The 12,555-nt window shown below is 42.1% G+C and overlaps 1 protein-coding gene across 2 annotated transcripts; it reads left to right on the forward strand.

Annotated features, from left to right (window-relative positions):
* Nucleotides 1-251: 251 nt before the first annotated feature.
* Nucleotides 252-12,519, forward strand: LOC144535884 (PDZ domain-containing protein 7-like). Of its 2 annotated transcripts, none has more exons than XM_078278657.1 (18): nt 252-528; nt 962-1,063; nt 1,173-1,398; nt 2,421-2,558; nt 2,685-2,859; nt 2,943-3,119; nt 3,227-3,374; nt 4,772-4,832; nt 4,987-5,164; nt 5,355-5,581; nt 5,669-5,824; nt 6,467-6,582; nt 6,749-6,840; nt 7,972-8,063; nt 8,207-8,278; nt 8,856-9,476; nt 10,494-10,594; nt 10,979-12,519. In XM_078278657.1, exons 3-18 carry the CDS (start codon nt 1,236-1,238, stop codon nt 11,132-11,134), a joined length of 2,673 nt encoding a protein of 890 aa, XP_078134783.1. In that variant the 5' UTR covers nt 252-528; nt 962-1,063; nt 1,173-1,235; the 3' UTR covers nt 11,135-12,519. The 2 variants fall into 2 exon arrangements, with proteins under 2 accessions (XP_078134783.1, XP_078134784.1); XM_078278658.1 differs by having other exon boundaries at nt 968-1,063.
* Nucleotides 12,520-12,555: the final 36 nt, after the last annotated feature.

The following is a 12,555-nucleotide window of genomic DNA, read 5'->3' on the forward strand; positions in this document are numbered from 1 at the left end:
CCTCAAACCACAATGTTACAATAAAAGATAAATAGAAATGCTTCAAAGCAGATTTAATACATTAAGTTGTATCAATGTGCATTGTGTTGCATTATTTTTTTGCATCAGTATCTGACAGGCATCACTGATTTTCTGTTGTAATGCACACAAAGTCTTGACACTCTGGCAGTTGATTGGCATAATAGTCGTCCAATCAAATACTCTAAATAAAGTTCAAAGCAGCCAATCGACATGGCCGGGGGCGGAACTTTTTAAAACAGCCAGAGAAATGTCTCAGGGAGGTGCGTTAGATCATTTTGCACAACATGGACTCAGGTAGGCTAATAACTAAGTAGCTGAATTTAGTTAAATTAATTTACAGAATATGGGATGAATTGCAAGACGTTGTTTTTGTTGTCGCATATCAGTGCGCTTCCTAGCCTAGTAGCCCGTTAGCTAGTATTTAAGCAGAATAACGTTACATGAGAAGAGCTGCCTTGTTGTCTACATTAATTGTTCTGTGCTTGAAAGAAGAAGAAGAGATGTTGGGTAAGTGTTTTGTTGTGTATAATGGGCAATATAAGTCTACATTCGTTACCGGATGTATCAGATATCGTAGCGGAATAAATTAAGACGCAATTCAACTTAATTTGCCTAACTCTATCTTGGTGTCAATAATTATACGTTCAATTTTAGACTTCTGGGGGAAACCCCAAGGTGACGACATGAGGACACACTGTTGTGTTATCACGGGTTAAGTTTAGTGACATGTAACCATGGTAACACCGTGTGACATCCTGACTCTTAAGTGGGTCAGGTCTGAGCTAAATAAACCTATTAAATCCTATTTCTAGCCCCACCTGCAGTTTATTTGTTGCCTATTGTATTAATGGCCTAATGTCCTTAATGTAAGGTGAGTTGCAAAGACTGGACATGTAATGAACTTGTGTAGTCCTACTTGATGTGTTTATTTTTCTGTGAGGCTCAGACAGGTGAGAGAGATGCAACATGGGCAGGAATGGACCAAAGTGTGACTCCAGGGAGCCAAAGAGTCAGCTATCATGTCACAAAGCAATCTGCATTGGTGAGTTTTACGTTGCTTAATGTGAACACATTATAGTCTCAGCGTGCAGGGAGCACAGCGGGCAAATTGCTTGAGGATCCCATATTCCTTCTGCTGTACGCTGCTGTAGGCTCCTCCACCCGGAGCTGAGCCCCCGGTGGAGTGTGTGTGAAAAGGGACCCAGCCAGCCTCCATGGCTCACTTGTCAGACCCGTCCCGCAGGGAGAAAACCCCCGGGACCCAAGGGTCACACACGGCTGCACGCAACCTCTTACGAAAGAAGGAGCAGCGCCGACGTGGAATCCGATCCTCCTCACCCATGGGCCGGGTCATCCTCATCAACTCTCCTGTGGATGGTAAGGAATAGTTGGGCTGGCTGCATGTGTAGTGCACATGACAACCTACAGACTAACAATGGTTTATAAATCTGACAGACAAAGAATTATGGGTATTTCTTTTAGGATTAAGACAGATTTAGATACAACAAAGTTGAGACTTACTTAGCAGGGTGCATTTTACTATCTTATATCTGCATCATACTGAACTAATCTCAACCTTTTTGTGAGATCCACGGTGCCCCCGGTCAGCATTGAAAAAGCAATGTTTTGGTCATAGACACAAAATGAAACAATATCTTTATACGCACATCTCAGACTGAAACAATCAATTAAAAAACCTTAGACAATAACATTGTCAATACTTGAAAACATAACTTGATAACATGAAAATGAAACAAGCAGTATATCTTAATATTGTTATTCTCAAATGTCATTTTTGTATTGTTAATGCATAACACATTTAATGTAATTTATGCATTTAAATAACGTTTAGTTTCTTTGATATAGACCTGATACTTTATAAAAGATAACACTTTGTTTCCATCTTTATTGCCCTGTCTTTGATCGACATTCAAGGGAACTGAAAATAAAAGGTGCACAGGAGTTTGCAGTGTTTAAAAAAAATTAGATGAGTAACTGCAGCTTTGCTCTTATTTTTTTATTAAGATTCTTTTTTTGGGGCTTTTTCACATTATTTGTAAGTGGATAGACATGAAAGGGGGAGAAAGATGGGGGATGAGCAACGGGCAGCAGGTCGGATTCCAACCCCACGCCGCTGCAGGACTCAGCCAACAAGGGGCAAACGCTCTTACTGGGTGAGCTAGAGGCCACCCAGCTTTGATCTTATTTTAATTCTCCTCAGTTCTGTCATTTGGATTTGGTGGAAGTTACCTCCTTTCAGAAGCAAATTAAGCTCTATTTATGGCCATTATTGGCTTATTGACACAGCATCCATGTTTTTTTTCTGAAAAGTATTTTTATTGAGCGATTCAAAGCCTTTTACACACAAAATACAAAAAAAATCCATGCAATGTTTTTAGGTGGAGATGAGAGTGAGGACCTCCATACGATCACAGTGGATAAGAGTGTGGACGGCAAGCTCGGCTTCAGCGTGCGTGGAGGCTCGGAGCATGGCCTCAGCATCTTTGTCAGTAAGGTGGAGGACAACAGTACAGCAGGTAAACTAACGTGCTACTGTGTGAAATAGTGTGATAGAGCCACTTATATCCTGATGTTCTTTGTGACTGTAGTAACTGTACTTGTGTTGCTCTTGTGACAGTACTTGTGTGTATTTGCGTCCACAGAGGAGGCAGGCCTGTTTGTAGGTGATAAACTGGTGGAGGTGAACGGTATCAGCCTGGAGAGCATCACAATGAGCAGCGCTGTGAAGGTCCTGACAGGCAACAACAGGCTGAGGATGGTGGTGAGACGCGTTGGCAAAGTCCCTGGCATCCGCTATTCCAAGGAGAAGACGACCTGGTGATGAAGAACTATTCCTGTTAATATTAGCTCAGTTTGTCACAGAAATATTAGATCCTGACCGACTGTGGACAATCTTCCAGGGTGGACTTGATACATAGGCGTATGGTGGTGGAGGAGAGCGGACAGACACCTTCGGATGCCAGCTCAGGAAGCGCTCTCCAAAGGATCGTCCACCTTTACACCACCTCAGACGACTACTGCCTGGGCTTCAACATCAGGGGGGGAAAGGAGTTTGGTCTGGGCATCTATGTTTCCAAGTACGAACCTCCGCCATGGAAAACATTCTCTTCTAGATCACGTTTGTTTTCTAAAACATTGAGTCGTTAAAAAGTCTCTCATACTTACTCCTGTCGTGATGTTTTAGACTGGATCCTGGTGGTCTGGCTGAGCAGAATGGAATAAAGATGGGGGACCAGATCCTGGCTGCCAATGGAGTGAGCTTTGAGGATATCAGCCACAGTAGTGCCGTGGAGGTGCTGAAGAGCCACACGCATGTCATGCTGACCATCAAGGTGAGAGCAGTGGGGTGCCTGGGTAGCTCACCTGGTAGAGCGCGCGCCCATATACAGAGGCTCAGTCCTCAATGCCGTGGGTTCGGTTCTGACCTGCGGCCCTTTGCTGCATGTCGTTCCCCCTCGGCCAAGTCTAAGCTGTCCTGTCAAAAATAATCTTAAAATAAAATAAAAGATGAGAGCAGCGATGTACAAAATTTGACCTTCTATAGCAGACAACATGAAAAAACCATAAATGTTTCTCAAAAATATTTTGCACAAAAATGTATGATAAATGCAAGACTATACACATGCTTTCATTCCTGTAACAGAGCCAACGATTCAGAAATGTTAACGTGACGTTTATGGATTGCATTAAAAAAAAACATCTTTCATGTTTCATTTTTTTAACATTCTATATAAGAAAAACTGCTCTCCAGTGGTTTCAAGCTGAAACAGGATGACCTGACACAAGTAAATATAAAGAGAAGTTGAGGAAGGTTGTATAGAGAGGCTTTGTGTAAAATTATGAGCTGACACAAATAAAAATGTGATAAATCAATGTGATGTAAAATGAACAAATGTCAGCCTCCAGGGAACATCTATGCTGTCAAGAGAATCTGTTTTTTAGATGATTAATGGTCAGAAGTTGTCATGAAGTTTTCCAGAGGGTAAAAGTAATCCAATTTGATAGAAAAATAACTGAAAATATGTAATCCTTTGGTACAGTGGTAAAGTTGGAGCTTTCATCTTTATATAACGTGTTAGTAGAAGTGAAGTTGTATCAGTTGAATGTTTGGTGTTGCATTCCGTGTTAACCACAAGCAGAAGCATCACATTTCATAATGACTCTTTGTAATCAGAAAGCATGTCGCCTCTTTCATTACTGCCTCGGTTAGATGACCTGACACACATTTAACTTTCTGACCGGTTTCCTACCTTTCATCTTTAATTCTCTCACAAATACAAACCCCACGAGCCGCGTCGCCACACAGTGGACGTAGCAGCGGTTTGTGTAGCAGGGCCCGACAGCTGGCATGCACTCGTAATATTCCTCGCTCACTTTACTTGTCGGAGCTTGGGTTTCGCACTCTGAAAAATAGCCAGACCGTGTGCATTATTCACCAGGCACCTGGGATCAGGTGCTGATCAAAGCTTAGAGCCGTGTTATGCGCAAGTTTTGTTCCGGGATCCCTCGCTTTGCCTTGTGAAAAATGAAGAGTTAGAAAGCACCCCATCTGTCAAAGGTTACTAGAAAGTCAAGAAGGAAAATGTGTTTCTCTTTGAGGATGAAGAGTTGTGTGGTTGTGGGTCTCTGTGTGGTTCTAGGGTTACTCTTTATCAAATATAGCGATCCTATAAAAGTTTCAAGGTCTCTACTGTATCTCATTTGCATATCTGTGGCCATATCTTCACAGGAAGCAGGACGATACCCCGCTTACAAAGAGATGGTGGCAGAATACAGATGGCTCAATAAGCGTATGTATCTGTTTTTTTCATTATCTCGAAGGCTGCAATACTTTGTGTTTGTTGTCTGTGTGAGGCTCTATCTGTGAACCTGTAAAGGTCACAGGACCCTCAGTGATATGCTTGGATACATTTGAGTTAGATGATCTCTTGTTTTCTTCATCAGTGGCCAATGGCACTCAGAAATCTTCCTCCCAGGGTTCAGACTCCAACTCCTCAGCCTCCTCTCTGTCGTCTGGGACTCCGGTCAGCTCTCTGAGCGGCCTGTCGCAGGTCATGTTCCCTCCCAGCCTGCATTTTGGTTTAGACATGGTGGATGTCTGCATCTCTACTGAGGACCAGAGGTCAGGGTTGTTAATGTTCAGTTATTCTCCCAAATTTGGGTGAAGCAACAGTAAAAAATACCAGACCGAAACATTGTATTATACACAACGTTTTGCTTGCTCTAGGCTATTAAAATGATCTTCTTACACTGCAGATACACATACAAAAGCAACACGGCCAGACTTGATCACAGTAGTTTATTTTGTCCAGGTCTGAGTCAGAGCAAACAGAGACCGCCTCGCAGACGGACCTTCCCTCTCAGAAGACAGGTACAGAAACCACCCGCAGCCTGGGACGAACCACTCTGCTCAAAGACACGGTGATCCGTGGAGTGGAGGTCAGGGAGAGTCAAGAGTCCCCCAAGACGTCGGTGCTGCTGGCTCTCAGCAGACCGAGCCGACTAATCAGCAGGTCCCAGAGCCAAGTCACCGTGGCAGGTGATGCAAAGAAAAAGGGGGTAACGTCAAAAGATGGAATGGTTGGAATGGCTGTATGAATGACCGTCTGTTGCTATCCAATCACAGAGATCAAGCAGGAGAAAGAGAAGAAGCAGAAAGGGAAGCAGCCAGAGGAGAAGAGCACTCTGCAGCGCTCAAAAACCTTCGTCAACTTGCTATTCAAGGCTGGACGCACTTCCAGGGGGCGCTCCAAGTCGCCATCCACACACAAGGCTGGCAAAGGTAGCTGCGATTTTGAATCATGAAAATTCATTGAAGTTGCAATATTCCCACTTCCACAGAAACCAACACAAATTAGTTTTGAACAGGAAATTTGACGATTTTTTGAATGTTTCAAGAAGATGCTGGCACTTGCTTGGGTTGCTCTGTGAAAAACTTGAAGACAATCACACAAGTAAATACCACAGTATTCAATTTTTTCCTAAAACAGCTGGGTTGTTAGCAAGCATGACTCTGTGTATTTCGGATTGAGTCAAAATAAACCACAGTGGACAACAATGGAGCACTATGGCGCAGAAGAATAAGATATATCAGACTTTGATACACTGACTACTTGTTTAGTAGGGTCAGTTAGTTGTTACTTTTGTGTTCTACGTTATTTGTTTATAATGAGAAATACAGAATATCTTCAGCCTTTCTCCTTTATGAGAAGTGAGTAATGGTGCTTTTAGGACTGATTGATGTGCCGCAAGCTCAAAGATCTTTACAGGCTGTATTCTGGGAAACACTGATAGAACAGATTTATTCAGACTGTAACTGCTGTATGTCATCCAGTTACATCATTTACTTACATAAAGTTGGACTACAAAGAGGTATTGATGGGCCTGTAGACAAACCTCTTAAGATCCATTATGATGTTTTCAGGCGGACGACAGCTCAGTGCGATGCCAAATTCAGAGATGCTTGGAGTGGTGGAGGACATGGCCCGCAGGCTGCTGACTGAGGAAGAGGTGGCTGCTGTGATGGAGACGTGCAGAAGGGTAAGAAGACTTTTTAGATTTAGTTTTTAGATGTGCTGGCCTTTGGACTGCCCATAAAGGAGTCTGTGTTTACAGTTTTTATACATAAAAACATATTTCACATATCAGCTCAAAGTTTAAGTCATTATCAACTGGATACCAAACTTTTGTCGTTCCTCTTTCACAGTACGTGGCAGAGCAGTCAGTGGAGAACTTGATACGCCACCTGCTGGCCGTGCTGGACAGACCTGAGAAGCTGCTGCTGCTGAGAGAAGTCCGGTAAGGAGAGCAAGGACAATAAAAAATACATTTGATACAGCTACTGATTCAGTGATTAATATTAATATAATAAATGATTTTATCCCATCCAGTTTGGACTACTGTAACTCACTTTTTACCTGCCTTAATCAACATGCTCCAACAGATAAAATACAGACTGAAAGGGTCACACATTACACCTATTTAAAACTCGCTGCACTGGCTTCCTGTTAATTTTAGGATTCATTTTAAAATGTTGGTGCTTACTTATGGAGCCCTACATGGCCAGGCTCCACAGTAAATCAGTAAACCTTTTGCACTCTGGTCCTCCGCTCAGTGTTTTTTAAGTGTACCTCGGACTCGTTTTAAAGCTATAGTGCATAGTTTCTGTCGCCCCCATGAGGAATTCCAAGTAATGACAACAAAACTGTCGGCACGTCCACATGATACAAGCCTTCCGTGACTGCGCGCAGTTGCTAGTAGCCAAGGAGGACATGGAGGATTAAAAAAAACATGGAGTCTTCAGAAGAGGTAATTATCTTCACTCGAGTTTCTGCGCGGGAACGACACCGGACGACACAATCTTCTGAACATAGTCATACTGAGAAACACAGAGAGAGTTGTGTGCAGCTGATTTATTAATTATTTGATTAATTAGCTTCGTAGCAACTCATTTGGCAATGGCTTGAATGGAACGGACGTTCATTAATATTAAAAAGTTACGCACTAAAGCTTTAAGACTTGAGGAAACTGTGCCTTTTAGTCGGGAGCTCCTAAGCTGTGGAATACTCTTCCAATAAGCTTAAGGTCGTTGGACTCTGTGGACTCTTTTAAAAATGCAGCTACAAACCCAGTTGTTCAGACAGGCATGTGTAAACTTGTGTCTTATGTCTATTCTCTTTGTATTACATTACATTTTTATCTGGTGTTTTGTCTTTGCTTTATTTACTCAACTATTAGATTTTATTTTATTTTTATTGTATTTTTTTTTATTTGTTTGCCAGTGAAGCACTTTGTGACTGCTGTCTGTGAAAGGTGCTATATAAATAAACTTTGAAAATGGTTGATAATCAGACACTGATGACTTTATTAAAAGTGTTTTGTACGATGAAAATGATTTTTTTCTTTTCTTTTGCTGTTGTTGTTTCTCAGGATGCTGCTTTCTCCTGCTGACCTGAGTGCGTTTAATAACGTGGTGACCCCTATCGAAGTCGAGGCCTACGATATCCTCAAGTATCGCTCAAGTGCGTGTGATGCTGGCCGAGTTTGTGAGAATCAGTGTGATCAGTTGCAAAAAAAACTAAACATGCAACAAAACAGGTCTTAACAGTCCTCATTATGCTCCATTCTGTAACATTTTATCTTTTCTTTCTCCTCTGTATTGCAGTCCAAACTCCTCCTCTTCGCTCTCCCACATCTGGTCGAGCACCCAAACGGCGCCTCATCACTCCCATCCCGGGTCAGTACCTTTCACCGCAGCTACCATACCACTTCAGTTTGATGTCATTTGAACTTTTTGATTGATTTTTGTGTTAAATATTCTCTGAAAAACCTATCTTTGATTTGATTTGACAATACTATTTTCTGCGTGCCAAGATGTACACTGTTTCACATATATACAAAACATTTACCCATACAACAAAACAAATTCTACAAACTTATATTACATCTGACATTACGAAAGAAAATTACGGCAATCTTGCCCAAACTAGGAGGCTGGCTATTTATTACTGCTTAAAAAGGTAGGTTTGATGATTGTAAATGATTGGTGTTTTCTGCAGTTGTTTTTTTATTTTTTTTGTAGAATAAGAGTGGTAGGCCTACTATAGATCTTATAGATCTGTTCTGAGGGAAATGTCATCCCTATGGAGGTCTATTTCTTCCAAGAAAAGAAAAAAAAACACAAAAGTTAGGCGTGAGGAAAATAAAAATACTGTACTCTGTATCTCTTCATTTTGACTCACCATGCACCTGTTCATCTGTGTGCTTCCAGAACACGAAAACAGGTGCTGATAACAGTTTGTGATTCCCTCCAGATTACAGGGGAAGATTTGAGCTCCACAATGCTGAGGAGGTGGAGAAGGAGAGCCATCTACTGGATGAGCTGGAGAAGCTCAGTGTGTCTAGGCCCCGGAGGTCCAGGGAGAAGTCCCATCCCTCCAGGTCCTTCACCCCGCTGCTGGACATACCAGTGGACGGATATAACACAGAGTCCAGAGACCTCAGACCCCCCTCTGCCAGCCCCATGCTCCCCAACTGGCTACTGGCGAGCAGCCAAGACTCCCGGCCTCCTATACGAACAGACATCGGCACGATTCGCTCCGTCCACTTTGACGAGGTTTCGCTGCACTCCACTTCTGACAAGGGGGACACGGCCTCAGAGAGAGGAAGGTCCCCGTTTAGAAACGGCCACTCCAAAAGCCAAGAGGAGAAGAGTGGAGACAGGAGTAACGAAACGGTGTTCGTGCTGCAGAGTGCTGCTCGCAGGAGTCGGCCCTTGTTGTCGCAGGTGTTCAGATCGAGTCCGGATCAGCGAGTGGCGAATGAACAGATGAACGGACATCAGGCTTCCTCTGAGAACGGACTCAACGGCTCTGAGCCGGAACAGGAGTACGAGCTCAAAACTGTCAGCATCTCCAAGACCAAACAGTCACTGGGTAAAAGGGTTTAATTGATTTAATGCCTGAATCATTTTATAAATCATTTGGGTTCAGTTCGATCCATCATGTCTTTCTAAAAACAATGACCAGATTGTTTCAGAACATTTCACAGGGGTGCCCGGATAGCTCAGTTGGTAGAGCGGGCGCCCATGTATAGAGGTTTACTCCTCGACGCAGCGGGCCCGGGTTTGACTCCGACCTGCGGCCCTTTACTGCATGTCATACCCCCTTCTCTCTCCCCTTTCGTGTCTTCAGCTGTCTTGTCAATAAAGGCCTAAAATGCCCAAAAAAATAACCTTATAAAAAAAAAAAAAACATTTCACAGAACCTGCTGCAGTGCAGATTTCATAGGAACTATAGCCTATGTATAAAAAAGAATAAACTTTATTCATATTGCAGTTTTCTTTAAAAGTTCTTTCCAAAAATTAAACAAAAAAATAGAGACAAATAGAGATGATAAAACATCGGGGGATAAAAATGGCGTGGGAGTGGCATAATAAAACCCAGCAACATATTAAATATTAATGAATACTTTCCTATAAATGAACTGCTTTTTATTGCGGCAGTAGTCCCTATAAACCTGTTCACGTTGAGGTGTCTGGATTACAGAGACAGGTCTTTTGGTGAGCACCATTAATGAAAGCTCAGAGACATTTCTCAAAACCTGCCAAGCCAAAACTATCCAATACCGAAATACTACAAAAGGAGCGTGAGAGCTTCCAGATTTAAAATGCTTATTTGTAAACCATCTTCCCTCATGTATATTCTTCCTCTTTACACATATACTCATCTATATTCTACAATTGTTAACTTAAAGTTAAATGTGTTCATGTTAAACACACGTGTACATATCAGGGTACATGACCCTGCAAAATACTATCTGCACAACATCTCACTTTGCCTCCTTACTGTACATAGTTAGGTCAAAGCAGTGCTTGTATTTTATATTTGTGTACTTACAGTTCCAGGTGTTTCACCTCACTGACTCCCACTCTTGTTGTTGTGGTGTTTCAGGCATCAGTATATCTGGCGGGATGGAGTCGAAGGTTCAGCCAGTGGTGAAGATCGAGAAGATCTTTCCTGGGGGAGCCGCCTCCACCTGTGAAGTGCTCAAGGTGACACGACGTGAAGTACATAATGATGAGGGTTTCTGCAGAGTTCACCAAATTACACCTAAGACCTTTTTTAAAACCACATGCACAGAATGCAATGTAATACTTCACACAATCAGACCATTGAAGGTATGGTAGTATGATGGGAAATCACATTTTTTTGCAGTGCTTTCCAGCAGTATAAAACAAGAATCACTTATTAATAATGCAACATGGACCCATCATTAAAAATGATCAGATGATGAGCTTCCTAGCAGCAAGCAAGAGTAAATATTTAAGACTTTCTTTTCTTCAAGAAAACTAAAGTCAATGTTTTTAAGACCTGCAGATACCCTGTTGACACTCTGTTTGACTGTCTGACTTAAACTTTCCCTCTCGTGTCCCCAGGCTGGGTTTGAGTTGGTGTCTGTGGATAGACTCTCCCTGCAGGGCGTAACCCATCAGCATGCTGTCGACATCATCCGGAAAGCCTTCAGCAATAAGGCCAAAGACCCCATGGTGTTTGTGGTCAAAGTCCCCAAAACCATTTTGAAAGGAGACTGAGAATCTCATCATGAATTTCGAAAAATGTCCTCAGATTTAGCAGCTTCTGGGACTAAACACATGAACTCTAGCCCAACCACACTGATCTGAGGGCAGGTATGCAATTTTGCCATTCATGTTAAAGTTAGGAATAATTACATGGACTCTGGTGACTGTTGTGCAACTACGTTGGAAAACAAAAATGGCCCAAGGCAGCAGATCATGGGACATCAGAAGGATAAAGCAAATAAATGAATATATGAGAGAAATAGTGATACGAAAACACTCAACAAAAGTTGACAGTAAATACATTTGTGTCCAAAAAGCCTGAAATCATGAAAAAAAATTGGTGCTCCTGATGCCTTAATATTTCAATTCATCACAACCCAGGAGCCAATGCCTGTCAAAAACATTTCTTTTTACATTTGATGTCATGTTAACATACAATCCTGTTTTACAAAAAGTAGTGCAGAAGTGAATGTTTATGTTCGGAATTTTTAAATGTGCAGGATGACAAACTGCAACTTGTAAACGGAGTGCCTTTAAAAGCCCTGTTCAGGGTTCACACGGTCTTAGTCTCACATTGCCAGACCTTCCTTCACAGCGCTGCTGAGGAGGGTCTGGCGAGTCCACACAGCATTCCGGGATAGAAGAAAAACGTGATCTTCATCACAATCGTCTTGGGCAGCGCTAAGTGCTGGACGGAGCCACGGTGCCTCTGCTAAATAGCCTCGGGAAGGAACTTGTTTTGGTGGAACATGTGTACGTTTAAAGGTTGTTTTAGTCGTGCAACAGAAAACTCAGATTGGACAGATAGTCTAGCTAGCTGTCTGGATTTACCCTGCAGAGATCTGAGGAGCAGTTAACCATAGTCCTCAGAAATCCACCGGAGTTTAAAATGCCAACACAAAGAAAGCCCAAGATAACGGATATCTGTCCTAAATGAGTTGAATCCGGCGGCAACAGAGCAATCCCGGAAGAGGAACATTGTGGATATAGACTAACAAGGTCATGGAAAACCTGGAAAAGTCATGTTTAAAATTTAAAGAAAAGGGAAACAAACGACCATTATATTTTGAATTTGGTTCATTGTTTTCTCTGAGCTCTGAAATGTAATAAATTATTTGTTTTTCTTCAAACTGAGTTGGTTAAATAAGTAAAAAGCATAGAGTGTTTCCCAAACTGAAAGGACTTAATAAAGGCAACACAAGAACTGAAAGTGCTGCTTCCTTCATTCCATATATGTATCTTTTTTTCTTTACTACTTAAAAAGATATCACACAATAGTGTGCCACAACATTAATGACATTCAACATTTTATTTGATGGCATCTCCATGATATCTGAGCAAGAGATTCCCAGAGGACGGCCCAGGTTATGGTTGAATGCTTCAGAAGCAACCAGAGTTGGATAGTAACGGATTACATGTAATCGGGATTACGT

Source organism: Sander vitreus, chromosome 21 (genome assembly GCF_031162955.1).
Source record: "Sander vitreus isolate 19-12246 chromosome 21, sanVit1, whole genome shotgun sequence".
Classification (NCBI taxonomy): Eukaryota; Metazoa; Chordata; class Actinopteri; order Perciformes; family Percidae; genus Sander; species Sander vitreus.

Bases quoted from the DNA above. Each gene is read 5' to 3' on its own strand.
- LOC144535884 (XM_078278657.1), top strand. From the start codon at position 1,236: ATGGCTCACTTGTCAGACCCGTCCCGCAGGGAGAAAACCCCCGGGACC. The intron at 4,833-4,986 runs GTATGTATCTGT...TTTCTTCATCAG, and splicing joins ATACAGATGGCTCAATAAGC to TGGCCAATGGCACTCAGAAA. The intron at 9,477-10,493 runs GTAAAAGGGTTT...GTGGTGTTTCAG, and splicing joins CAAGACCAAACAGTCACTGG to GCATCAGTATATCTGGCGGG.